This window comes from Gymnodraco acuticeps, unplaced genomic scaffold (assembly GCF_902827175.1).
Source record: "Gymnodraco acuticeps unplaced genomic scaffold, fGymAcu1.1, whole genome shotgun sequence".
Classification (NCBI taxonomy): Eukaryota; Metazoa; Chordata; class Actinopteri; order Perciformes; family Bathydraconidae; genus Gymnodraco; species Gymnodraco acuticeps.
Window position 1 is genome coordinate 4,521,072 of NW_022990701.1, and position 13,532 is coordinate 4,534,603.

Sequence of the window (13,532 nt, forward strand, 5' to 3'; positions counted from 1 at the left end):
TCGGTTCTCGATTCCGGTTCTTTGAGAGGGTAAAAATAAGTCCCATGACAAACTGGGAGAAAAATATATTTATGAAAACATTAAGTCAAATCTGTATTCCTTTGTATTTACAAATCACTTCATACTGTTGAATTTCGTTACGGTTATTGAATAAAATATATAAAAATAATCTCTGCATTGTTTAGTTAGTTCTAAGTGGTGCAGTTTGAGAATGTACAATTGGCCCAGTCTCCTCTGATGTTACACTGCAACCTGCCTGTGAGACAGAGTCCAACCACACATGTCCAACACATAGGCCTAATAATAATAATAATACATTAGATGTATAGGCCTAGCGCTTTTCTACAACTAGAAGACGCTTGCACGCTTACACATGTCCTGCAATACACATGCTGCAGCTGCCCAGCTGCTCACTGTTTGTAAAAGTAAATAAATAGTATTTTCATTTCAATAATGTACTTTCTATACCCTGCTTCATAAACAATACTGACATCCCTGTGCTCCTCCGAGTCTGGGGGTCCGGGGATGTGAGGACAGCGCGAGGACACAGACAGGGAGGCTGCTTTACTTCATAAAGGAAATGGTGGTCAATATTAACAACATAGGAGCTAAAACGCTTAATAACCTTCATTACGTGTTAGAGAAAGAACATAAGAAAGTTTGACAAAGATGAGGCTGTTAAATGGGCAGCGAATCTGCTGTGTGTAGATAGAGAGAAAGACGCTGAGCTGCACCGTGCAGCTGATACGGAGCATAGAGAGAGAGAGCTGCAGTCCGCGGGGCTCGGCCTCGCCTCCTGTCCTCACAACTCTTATTAATCCCGGTACTGGACAATTGTTATTTGTTCTTACTCGGAACCGAGTTTTGCTTCCCAACCCTGCCACTGTGCTACACGTCGTCGTTCTTATTATACATCCATGGTCCCGTCCCGCCCCGCCCCCGTCTAACAGTAGGCCTACAGAAAGCGGCGAGATGCATTTCCTGGGGAATCGACAAGCAGAACCGAAACTAACATTTCTAAACGAACAATGGCGGACACGGACAATTTGCGAATGAATTCTGCCTTTTGTAAACTGAATTTATCAATAATTTGTCAATAAATTAGGGCGAAAAACGTCACTTGTCCACCGGACAAGTCAATTGAAAGATCTACTTGTCCGATATCGTAAATAACACGTCCCGGACGGTGGGACGTGTGCTTTTTCGCACACTGACTTATCATTCATATCACACTGATATCACATCATCAATCAGTACATCGATCATATATCACAATATTTCCTTACCTGAGTCAGCTTCTCGAGCCGTATCTGGCCGTGCAACACTTACATTGTCACATATACTGTATGCAGACGTATTGTTTTAAGCAACACATTAAGTTGACGAAACACTCAACTCAAATGTAATTAAAGTCAGATCCACTCGTGTCTTAGATGGGGCAGTATCATAAAACTGTTTTCAAACACTCGGTAATTTATTTTTTAACCAGTTGTTCTGTATTCACCTTGCAGGTGCAGGTGGCTTGTATCCTGGATCATATGTTTAAGTCATGGATGTTTAAAGTTCATATTTGTCTAATATTAGTTTATTTTTCATTAATGAAGTATGACGCTGTGCTGTCTTTGTCCCCGTTTGTGATTGGTCAAATGTTGCTAACCCCGCCCCTTTCATGTGAATGCGCTCTCAGCTGGAGAGAGAAACCCTGGCTTGATTTACCGAGTTGATAACCAGCATCATAGGACCGCTTAGCGAGATCTCGTTTGTTAGGGTTAGTTAAGATAACTCAAACATATCCAGGGTCTGTTGAACTGGCTTCGTAGTGCACAGGGCACAGGTGGCTGCATAGCAGCGCTAATGTCAAAGACACAAACATTATACATTATATTTTTATTTTACCAGGATGCAGTGGCACAAATATTTGGGAAGGCTTAGCCTTCCCTAGCCTACAGTACCCGCCGCCCCTGAGCATGAGGCACATATCATAGGAGCTCACAATATTATTTACAATTTGTACTTTTTGAACCACATACATTTTAGGTATATCTATAAACTTACTGAAGAATGAAGATTATCTCCCTTTTGTGTTGGTCATATTAGAAACTGTTGGCCGGTTTAACCACTGCTTTTACAATCATCATTGATGTGTTTGGACATTAAAACTTAATGACTACGTTTTTGTCCGTTATTAAGTTGTCTTTTAATCCATCAATAAGTTATACAAATAACAGCAGGTTTTCATTATTTGTTTGAGTGGATGGGCTCATTCTAGTCTACACCAGAATAACACACTATAAAATAAGAAAAAAATCAATCCCTTTTAAAGACTTGAGGAAAAAGACTTTCTAAAACAACTTTAGTCTAAAAGAAACCTCTGTTAAAGCTGCAAAATGTACACAATCATTTGACGTTATATCTTAATATAACGTTTAGTCCTTTTCCTCACATTTGTAGCAATCAGAAACTTCAACAAATGTTTTTTTGAAGATAATTTTTGGAGGGATTGCATTTTGACTTAGCAAGAGGATTAAAGAATGTTCAGCAAATATACTGTAAAACAAATCTTCAACCCCCAGGCTGTGTTAACAATAGCTTCATTTAAACTATGCATGGAAAATCACTAAAGCAGACACTGTCAGACTGCTGGCAGCAGAATGTCAAGAGCTGCTGGCAGCGCTCCAGTTCCTGGTCTTAACTCAGTTAGACTGTTTAATCCCATTACTAAAACACATCTATCATATTTAACGAAACTACACAAACTGTTGTAGGAAGTTGGCAAAGTTAAGTTATCCTTGTCTGTATTCTCTGTTCACCACCAGTATCAGCCCTCTTTTCCCCTCACTCTGTACTTTCAGATTTTAGTAGTGTACAAACCCCTATACCATTTGAGTCCAATTTACTCCAGAGCATTACAACAGGAACGGGCTGTCAGGTATCGCCATCAGCCACTAAAAGAGTGTGTCCTCTGAAATTGGTGAAAAATACTCCACCACCAGCTTTGTGTTCAGCGAGAATACAACTATTGCAGAAATGTACTTCTTGATGGATGACTTGTACATTTACCCTTTTAGAGTCGAATGAGGCTACAATACGTTATTCTCTTTTTTTGGAAATAAGGATAGAAGATACTACCCTTACTAATAAGGATGACTTGTTACGGTAATGCTTATACAGCAATTATTGGCATCACTGTGTTTTTTTCTGTCAGCTGTTGTTTGCAGAAAAAGAAAAGCCACAAAAAAAAATCTTAAATTGATGAAAGTGGTACAGAAGCTCTCCCCATCGTCTCCGCATTCAAAACAATGCAGTCTCTGCAGCAGAGTTTTATAGTTACCAATTACTTTGGAATAGAGGACACCACAACTCAAGCTGACAGGCCATTTTGAAAGCAGGAATGCTTAAAACATTTGAATACCTCAACCCCATGTGTAGTATGTAATAACAAATGGTAAGTTGAAGCGAGATTTGTGCAGGTGCACACACACTGTGTAGCATTCAGCATGTATGAACCTCTGTACGGCAACTATGAATCAGTCCGACATAGACTTTATTTATGTTTCCTCTAACTGAAACACGGAGGCAAACATCCGGTTCAAACGGCCACAAGAAACAGGGAATGCTCCCAACTGTGTGAGACCACCAGTATGTATGATGTGTGGGTGGCTGGCACTTGCTTTGGAGAGTACGCTGCCAAACAGCCTGCTGTCTGGACTTGGTTTACAGTGGAGTGTCCCTCCCCCCCCCCCACCCCCCCCACCGCACTCCTCCACCCGCAGCCTCTGCATGTCAGTGCGCTCTGAAAAGGTGGCTCGCTGCCTATCGGAGATAGAGGGGGAGGGCAGACAGGGCCGATGGGGCCCATTGGCAGAGAGACGGCCCCCTTAGACTCGATACACACTCTTAGACACACTTAAATTTAAGAAAACACAGTCATTCATGCGCTGACTCCCTCACTCATCCTCTTGCCTGTAATATGCGTGTACTAATTAGCTCTTGGCACACTTGTATGTATGTGTGTGTGTGTTTGTGTTTGCAGTCAGCCTTGCAGTCCAGGCACCCGAGAGTGTTTATTAATTGAGTCTTGGGCCAAGACACTTAATGAAAGACCAATCTGGATTGGTGTTTTGGTTGAAAAGAGTCTGGGGGAAGGAGAGGGGGAGGAAGACAGGACAGTGGAATGGAGTCAGAGGGGAAGACAGTGTGATAGAGAGAAAGCTTCGGGAAAAAAAAACCAAAGAAAATTGGATGAAACCAAGAAAGAAATATGCAGATAGTAATCTGAGGGAGAATGGAAAATGGCATATGAGAGAAAGAGTCAGAGAGGCTGTTTTTTATTATTTGAGGGGGTTGAGGGATACAGGGAGGAACTCACAAGGAGAAGGGAACAGGATGTAGTTCATTACCGTATTTTAATTTTCTTCTTTTGCCTGGGGATAAACTGTCACACACACACACACACACATACACACGGACACACATATGCATGCAGAGTCATGCACTGTTTTACAATTGAGTTTGTCTTTAATTAAAAGCCAGAACAATTTTGTCCAGTTTAATTAAATGTAGAACTAAAAGAGAGCAGGAAGTGGCATGTTGAATTCATGTAATATTAAATCTCAACTACATCAAGTTTCAGTCTGAATGATAAAAAAAGACACTGGTAAGCAGCTGACGTGCACGCCTAGTTGTATGCCTGCCTGTGTGTCTGGCTAGATTATAACTCTTAGGATGGGAATGTATAACCAGGGGTGCACATAACTTTTTTTCCCTGGTTCTCAAAGGAGCACCTGGAGATGTTGCTTGGTGCTCATCCTTAAAATGAAATAAACCGTAACTTTTGAGGGGGTCTTGACTTTATTTGCCAGACACACGGCACTGAACACACATGCAGAGGTGAACACAGAATACACATGCAGAGGTGAACACAAGACAACATTAGCACAACCAGTAATCCTACAAGCTGTCATCACTACCCTCCTGACTGTTCTCCTCACTGTCTTCCTCTCTGTCAGACATGGTAGCTGATGATGTAGGCCTACTTCTTTCTCTCTGGTTGAGTCTGTGATTAGATGTTTGCATCCACAAGTCAACAGCTGGGTTTGGGTCGAAAGTCTCTGTTGTGATCATCTTAGACAAGTGGATGTAATCAAATAAGTATGTGAACATAACCAATAACAAATTAATGTAACTTATTTTATTTATGTTGTTCATTCATATCTTATTTTACCTTAACATTTATTTATTTATGCATTTTTTTTTTATCTCTCCAGTTTTAAAGGATATGTTTGGTTACTGTCCTATATTATGCATTGGAATGATTTCAAACCTGTTTTATCCCAATAATTATAAAGGAGTGCCTTGGAAATATGTGTTTACATAAATTGTGACGAAACCGTTTGAACTTAGACTAAAGTGAACTATCTAAACACTCAGAGTACTTTACCTCACTGAGCTGTAGTTATCAGCCTCTCAGTCTGACTGGGAGGACTCTCCCTCCACATCATTGTAGAAACATCTTCTTCTTATATCCGTTAAAGCAGCTAGCACCAGATTCTAATAATAACAGCGCCGGTACCGGTGCACCCTCCCTCTCTCTCTCGCTCACTCGCATTGTGGCTGCGGGCGCCAGATAAGCCAACATCCCCCATTTTCATCACTTACAGCGCCCATCGTACAGGGCAAATGAAACGTGTAACCGGGGTGAAAAGGGTGTTACATTTACTTAATTATAAATATTGTTACATCAAGGCCGAAAATTAGGATGAGCACCAACGGTCAAAAAGGGTTTTTTCCCTCCTAGAACTGCCAGCGCAGCACCTCCCCAGATCTGGCGCCCTAGGCGAACATCTATTACGCCAGTGCTACGGGCCGGCCCTGAGTTCATATCATAGGTTCATATGCAACTCGCAAATATATTTCTCTCTCTCTCTTCTCTCTTCTCTCTTCTCTCTCCTCTCTTCTCTCTTTTCTCTTTTCTCTTTTCCCTTCTCTCTCTTCTCTCTCTCTTCTCTCTCTCCCTCTCAATGTTGGTACGCAAATGCGCCTTTTTTCAAATGACACGGTGCTCTTTTTTTGGCGGCGGTGCACCTGCGCACCAGTTATGTGCAGCCCTGTGTATAACCACCCTCCAGCTACTCAGAGAAAAATACAGACTTGTTATTATTTTATGAAGGTAAATCCACATGAATGTAGGTCCTTTAATCTCTGTTGTCTGACTTCTTATTGGTATATTTCATTTAGTTGCGTTGCTTTTTCGATTTGAACGTTCCACGTGACGATTTTATGGGAAATCAAGCAGAGACCTCCCAATTTGGAGCAAATGAAAGCGTGAAAGTGTTGGAGCCGCCAGCCTCTGTCATCACAAGTAATTTCCCATGTAAATAGAACATATAAATGGGATATGTAAATGAGGAAAATCTTACATGAACAAATACTTTTAACTTAGCAAATGTTCAGATGTTAGTATGCTATCATAATTGATCTTATTGCATTCTCTCACCCGCACACTGAGCTCCTTTGACGTTGTCTGTTAATAACCTCCCAGGCTCTCTCTCCCTCAGACACTATAGGCAAGTGGAAGCATGCCTTCACTGTCTATTAATCAGCATGTACAGGGTAAAACCGATGCATTCAAATTGTCTGGTCAGTGCAGTTAATGAGCTTAACAGGCATAAATTGCATTACAGACCTCGGTGAGAATGCAAAATCTATCCTCACCGTGGACGTGGGAGAAAAGAGGGGAAAGGTTTAACTGTAGCCTCTATGTTGGGCAGGGAGATCAGGTGGCATGCACACAGACTTACATGCGCTAACAAAGCAACATACACTCACACAAATAGAGCGTCAGTGTTTGGGTTGAGGCTCTTGTGGATGTTCTCCTGGGAAATCACACTGAATAAAATTAGACCTGAAGAATTGTGTGTGTTTGTGGGACTGTGTGTCAAACAGCCCAACACTCTCTCTCCACTACTCTCCTCTCCTCGATCAATATGTAGTTTAATCAGTGCTTTCTATCTTCATGTGTAGCACATACCTCCATGTATGATCAAAAGAACCATGATGATCTTGTGGTCATGGGTGAATTGACACAATCATCTCTAATCTGGGGATGATGGTAGAGCATAGGGGTTGGGCTCTATTTGGTTGTTAGGAATCGGCAGCACCACCTAAAGAGCGGCGTGAGGTGACCTGGCACCACATCTCTTATTATCTGACAATCTAACAGCAACAGGTGTTTGACATCCTGCGGTAAACTTGAATGTTTTAGAGACAGGACTCAGAGCCTGCTGTTGGCACGCTGGGTGTAGTGTTGACTCAGGTCGGTATAAGTGTCATGTGCCGCTTTGAAATGGAGAGGAAACCTCGCCCAACTGGCAGTGTGTCGATCTGGAAAATTGCTGCCGATTCCCCACAGCTAAACAATGCTCACAGAAAAAAAATGTTCAAAAATATTGTCTCTTCAAATCTATTTATACTTCTTTTCCAAATGAAAAAGGGTTTCTTTTGTGCAGTCTCATTCACACTGCATATCTTTTTTTTCCTTTTATATATATTTTTTTGTAGCCCCAAATCACAACAGTATTTATCTGTGCGGTGCCGGGGCACAGAGTCTATAAAGATAACAGACTATCATCTCACTTTAATATGCTCTATTCTCCCTTTGGTCATATTGATTTTATTTCAGTGTCTGCTCTTAGGTTAGAATATTGGAAGCTTTACATCCACTTACATGCTGAAAACACAAGAAGCATCGCTAAAAACATGAACCTGCGCTTCCTGCCTGGCGGCTTCTGTTCCCAGGCACACAACGTCAAACACATCTGAAGGAAATCTGAGCTTTACGAATATATTTTTTACTTTCCTCGACTCCCTCCTGCAATCCTCTCCCACAACGTCTCCTGTAAAATCCACTTTCTGTAATGCTCCCCTGAAAAGCAACAGTAACACAAAGTCTGTTTGTAAGTGATTGTTTCTTATCTCTGTTTGCTCATGTGAGAACAGTGTAAGATCTTATGTGCTTGTGTATATGCTTGTGCTGTATTGATTGCCGCTGGTGTGTGGGGGAATAAGAATGGATCAGTGGAAAGAAGGGAAAACAGAGCACAATACACAAACAAAGAAAATGGCCAAAAGAATGACAGACACAAAATGAGCCACATTTCAATCTGAGACAGGAGGAGAGATTTATTTAAGCTCTCCGAATCCTCTTTCCTTCCTGATGAATGTATTCAATGTTTCCTTCCGCCCTTGTGAATTCGAAATGATCCATGTACCAAATACTCTTGTCAGTTTCTCAGTTTGAGCAGTGTTCTCGTCTGAGAGAAGGAGGCCCGTTGTGCTTTTAGTGGAAGAATTATGTTTTTCTAATCCCTTGTTGTCTCTGTTTTGCCCTACAGTGCAATCACTTTGGACAATCAGCTGGTCGTCTTGGCAACCACTGCAGTGGACGCTGGACGTTACTACGTAGAGGCGGTCAACGAGAGGACAGGAGAGAACGTGACAAGTCCCGCCGTCTACCTGAGCATCTCAGGTAAACAAGAGTCCACAAAAGATGGTGCTACACACACACACACACACACACACACACACACACACACACACACACACACACACACACACACACACACACACACACACACACACACACACACACACAGCTTTGGCTAGATAGCTTAACCGACAAATTACTTTCTCCCTAAATATAAAGGTTTTGGCTGTTGTATGAAACAATGCTACTTATCACAATCAGTAAGTGAAATTATGCAGCATATTTAAATCTCTCAAAGAAGCTTAGTTTATTCCATAATCAAATATTACTGATAGTAGACAAGGAGATTCCAGAGTCTTTGGGAAAATGCAACTTTCTAATTTGCATTTGTTTAACCTGTTTGTGTCTTTAGGGCAGCTTGATGTGGTTCTCTGTGTTATCACTAGGGTCAGGATTTGATAGCATTTTAATGGATCTGAACCCAGTTTAGTAAAAAAAATAGTCAGAACTCAAAGATTCAGTTGAAATCTGCACTATTTGTTGGCTGAGAAGGCAGAAGGCAGTTTGAGCGGCAGCATAATTACTGTTGACAATCACTAGATACAACCTTCAAATGAGATGAGCAGCAGAGGGTGTGAAATGTTGATTAAATACGTATTCGACACAATAGAACAACTGATGTAATCAGCTTAATTTTGTAAACTACTTGATTCAAATACTGGAGCTCCTGATTTAGAACTATTGAGTTGAGAAGCCTACATTATTGATATCATATGCAAGGTCATTTAACCTCTGCTTTCAACAGCGGAAATTGACGTGACGCAGCTTCATTGTTTAATCAGAGAAGACTCAACAGTCAGATAGTGTTTCTGAACTGCTGTCCTATCACGATCAAAGACTGATGTCAGGTGGTGTTACAAGTTCAATTCATTCTTTTTTTACCCTACAAATTGTTTTGAGAATAGACACCGGTTTGAAGTGAGTTTTATTTTGACTTTTTGGTAAATAACTTTCAGCAGAATTGATATATGATGATATGATATATATACAGCTGATATATAACTTATCGCTGGATATTTATGACTTAAGCCATCAATAGGAAGATCCTTTTCTGGATCAAAGTGAGAGGCCTGCTTACGTCAATGTTTCCTACATTAGGTTATATCGAGGTGGAGGAGACATTCAATGAAAAAGTCATAGCCTTTTGATATTTAAGTATTAAATATATATTTCCGATCTGGGGACCGGATCTAAAATTGCTCCACCTGCTTGAACCCAACTTTAGTTATTATTGCACTATTTTTAAGAAACTTCAGAATCCGTTATGATGGAGTAAGTAAGGTATTGTAGCCCAAATCTGGGATTCGCCATCTAAATACTGCTGAGCACAGAATCTTGGTATTTAAAACGTTTTGAAATCATAATTTTCAGTGACTTTTTATTAATTTTAATAGATGTTTCTTACTTAAGAATGGCTACACTCACATCAACTGAAATGTTTGCTCCTTTTTGCCGCTTCTCCCCCCGTGTTCGTGTCTCCATCACAGCCTGTATCGCTAAATCACTTAATGTCCTTCGCTCTATATAACTTCTCCTTGGAGGCCAGAGGATAGACTCTACTGTCTAACAGTCAGCTGAAGTGTTCACTATGGTTAAATGAGAGGAGGGCTGGAGAGAGGGAGGGAGCACTGTGTCCCTCGTGGCGGTATAGACTTTTAATTAGATTCTCTTTACAGGGTTGTATCCTTTGGCATCCTTTGTCACAAAGGACACACACACACTCACGAAAACACACACAATCACATAAATATACGTGCAGTACCTTGTTACAGCTGTCAGAGTGGAGCACTCCCTTGGGTGCTTTTTAGAAATCGTAAGGGTATAGTTAGGCTTCACTGATCAGTCTGCAGCCATAAACGTCTGTGTGTGCATGTGTGTGTGTGTGTGTTTGTTTCTGTTTATAGGTGTGTATTTTCCACAATAAACATTTCTTGGGTAAATATATTTGCCATAAAGCGGCATGTTTGATTCAGTAATGTGCTATTGAGATTGGAGAGGAATAGAGGAAAGAGGGATTGAATATAAACCGCGGAATGAACGTTTCCAAAAGATTCAACGTGCAAGATGTGAGAGGGACAAAACAAACACATATACTTGTTTTATTTTCAAAGCCAGTCCTCCATATAACACTTTTAACAGCTGATTGGTCAGTTGGTTGGTTTTGGAGAATGGAACAGGTGCTGCTGGTCTCAATGCGATTGGATCATATAACATGATGTCCGCCACAGAGGAAACCACACTGATTACGCTGCAAGATAACACAGACTGGGCCTTTACATGATAGAGATCACACTTGGTTAACCAGAAGGATATTAAGGGCAAATGAGATTAAATTGAACTCATGATATGAACTGACACAAACACTTGTGATTGAGCTCATTAAATTGTGTTTTTGTTCATCTGCACCTCCTCTTTATTTTTCTTTTGTACATTCCCATTCCATTAGGCAGCCTGCACGGAATCTGAAGACTGAAGTTCACAGCTGTCAGTCAAATTTTCTATTTCTAAAAATGTGGTCTTTCTCTTCAGAAATTCAGCAGAATAAATGAGATACCTATTTCCTATTCTTTCCTTTTTCTTACTTTGATTTGAGCTTTGTGTTAGGCAGAGCAGAACAAGAGAACGAGCACTGGTAGAGAACGAGACAGAAAGGAACATTTAATGAAGTGAGTCACGGATGTAGACAGAGAATATGACCAACAACCTGTTTCAGTCAGAACTGCTGCTGGAGAAGAAGTCCTTGTGTGTGTGTCTGTTTCACACAAGCTCCACATGCGTTTGCACTAAAGAAGCAGTCACATTTTAAATACCTGCTTTTCAAATTCCTGCTGTTTGAAGATTGACATTCAAAATCTTTTGGATAAGTCTGAGAGAGCAGAGAAAGTATGACATGCCTACTTGACAGATCCATTATCTGCATCTCCCTGTAAGTGTGGCCCCTACTAGTGAAAATAAAAAGCAATAACTGTCAGCCGTGGCAGAGCTGGAACAGCCACAATTGATAGCATTTCAGCAGCTTGGCGAGAGGTCACTCTCTATAATCACTGGAAGAACAGCCCCCCTCTTAAATAAACACCTCCTGGAAAAACATTTTTTTATCACCACTGACAACATATGGTGTTCCAGAAGACATTTTCAGTCAGTTATCACAGCTTACCGAACATGCCGGACTGACATAAGATGCATCTTAAATATTCTAAGAAGAACATGTGCTGTACAAGGTGTCCACAAATCAAGTCGATGTATAAATAACACTCAAACGGAGGGAGGGTCAGATTCAAGGATCAATTAGTTACAGTATTCACACGTGTTTGCATTAAAATAGAGAGTGAGTTCTAATGGCCTCTGGGTATTTCTGTTAGTGACAGGAGATGAGGATCCCTTCTCTAATTAATTAAGCTCCACGCATACCTGCTATCATCCCTCCCTCTCTGTCTTCCTTTAATACATACACACATCTTAGCCTGTCAATCAGGAACGCAGTCTTCCTCCCTGTTGGCTAGAAGAGTGTGGGCATGTCTCTGTGCTTCTCTTCAGTTCACAATGGTGGAGGTCTTTGTAGATTTTAACATCAGACCATTAAAGCAGCAAAATATCCCCAAAGAGGCTCGCCAACGGAGGGAGAATTCCCACACACCCATGAAAGCTCACAGACATGCAAATGCTCACATGTAAAAGATACATGCCCGAGACACACTCTGCATATGTGGACCTCATCAGATACCACAAGGCCCGAGACCTCAGACAACCCGAGATGAAGAAGTTATAATCTTGCCCAGATCTCACACAGTATATATAGGGAGAGGGCATGCTGGGAAGGCAGGAGCAAAGAACAGAAGGCAGAATTAGAGACAAGAAGAAAGAGAGGAAAGGAGATAGTGGCAGACGAGTATATGCTGATATAATGACTGTAGCACTTTCAATGCTATCTCAGCTTTGGACTCAATAAGTGATCAGCTGCCTTATCTTTTCTATAGAGAGGCAGTAATGTCACGCTTGTTAATGATTGCTGATCTGCAAAATTAGTAAAATAATATTATGAGCATACATGGAAGCACAGCATCCCGAGTGCTTCCTTTTGAAAATAGTTAGAGGTTTAGTATAACTGTTCTATGAAGTGTTGGTACAAACATTGATGCAGTAGAACCCAACATGTCCTGACTTTTAGTCCCTAAATGAATGAATTACGTTTTTTTGTAAGACCTTTAATGCCGCATAAATGCTCACATCTTTCAAATCCCATTTAGCTTTCTCTTATAAATGTCTTCCTTTGAAGCTTTTGAAACTCTTTTTACAGGCTAACTAATCTTAATAAAAGAAATGTGCAGAATTCTCCTTTAAAATGCCGTACATGCTGTACCGGCATAATGACTGTATGGAAGATGTGAATGCAAACTTTCTACAAAGTCCCTATAGATAAGTTCACTTGAAGACAAGAAAGTTGGAAGGAGTTGTTTGTCTTTGAAAACGTCGTACTGTAGTCTGCACATTAATGATAGGAGTTATACATTTGAGTCTGCTGAATAAAGAACAGAGACAATCAGTAGGCAGTTATTTTCCAATGTACTGTAAGCACTGAGGTAGCAGAATAGAGTGCAAATATAGAGAAGATCATTTCCAAAGCAGAGACCAGGCAGTGAGCAGGAGCAGGAGCAACACAGACGAGCACTGAGAGAGAGAGAGGGACGATCGGCTTCATAAATGCATTGTACAAAAAATAACCTTTCATAACCTTAATCATTCTATGTGTCTGTTGGGGAGGGTGGGAGTCTGAGTTTGATTACCTCGGCTTGGTGATTGGAGGAGAGTCTGTCTGAGTTTGATTACACCTCCTGTTGGAAACTCCCCTGGTGTCTGCCATTTAACATCACTCCATTTCTCCCGTTTCTCCCCCTTTTTCCCCCCTGCCTCCATCAAGCAAGACTTGTCACCCCGCGGCCCCGAGGAGTGACGAGTGGCTTTTGTCAGGGACTGAAGAATAGACTTA

General features: G+C 41.0%; 1 protein-coding gene across 1 annotated transcript in view; it reads left to right on the forward strand.

Moving 5' to 3' along the window:
* Positions 1-13,532, forward strand: part of LOC117556124 (protein sidekick-1-like) — a 276,166-nt gene that overhangs the window by 124,528 nt on the left and 138,106 nt on the right. The window contains 1 exon segment of the mRNA XM_034231352.1: positions 8,394-8,527. Coding sequence (XP_034087243.1) covers positions 8,394-8,527 — 134 coding nt within the window.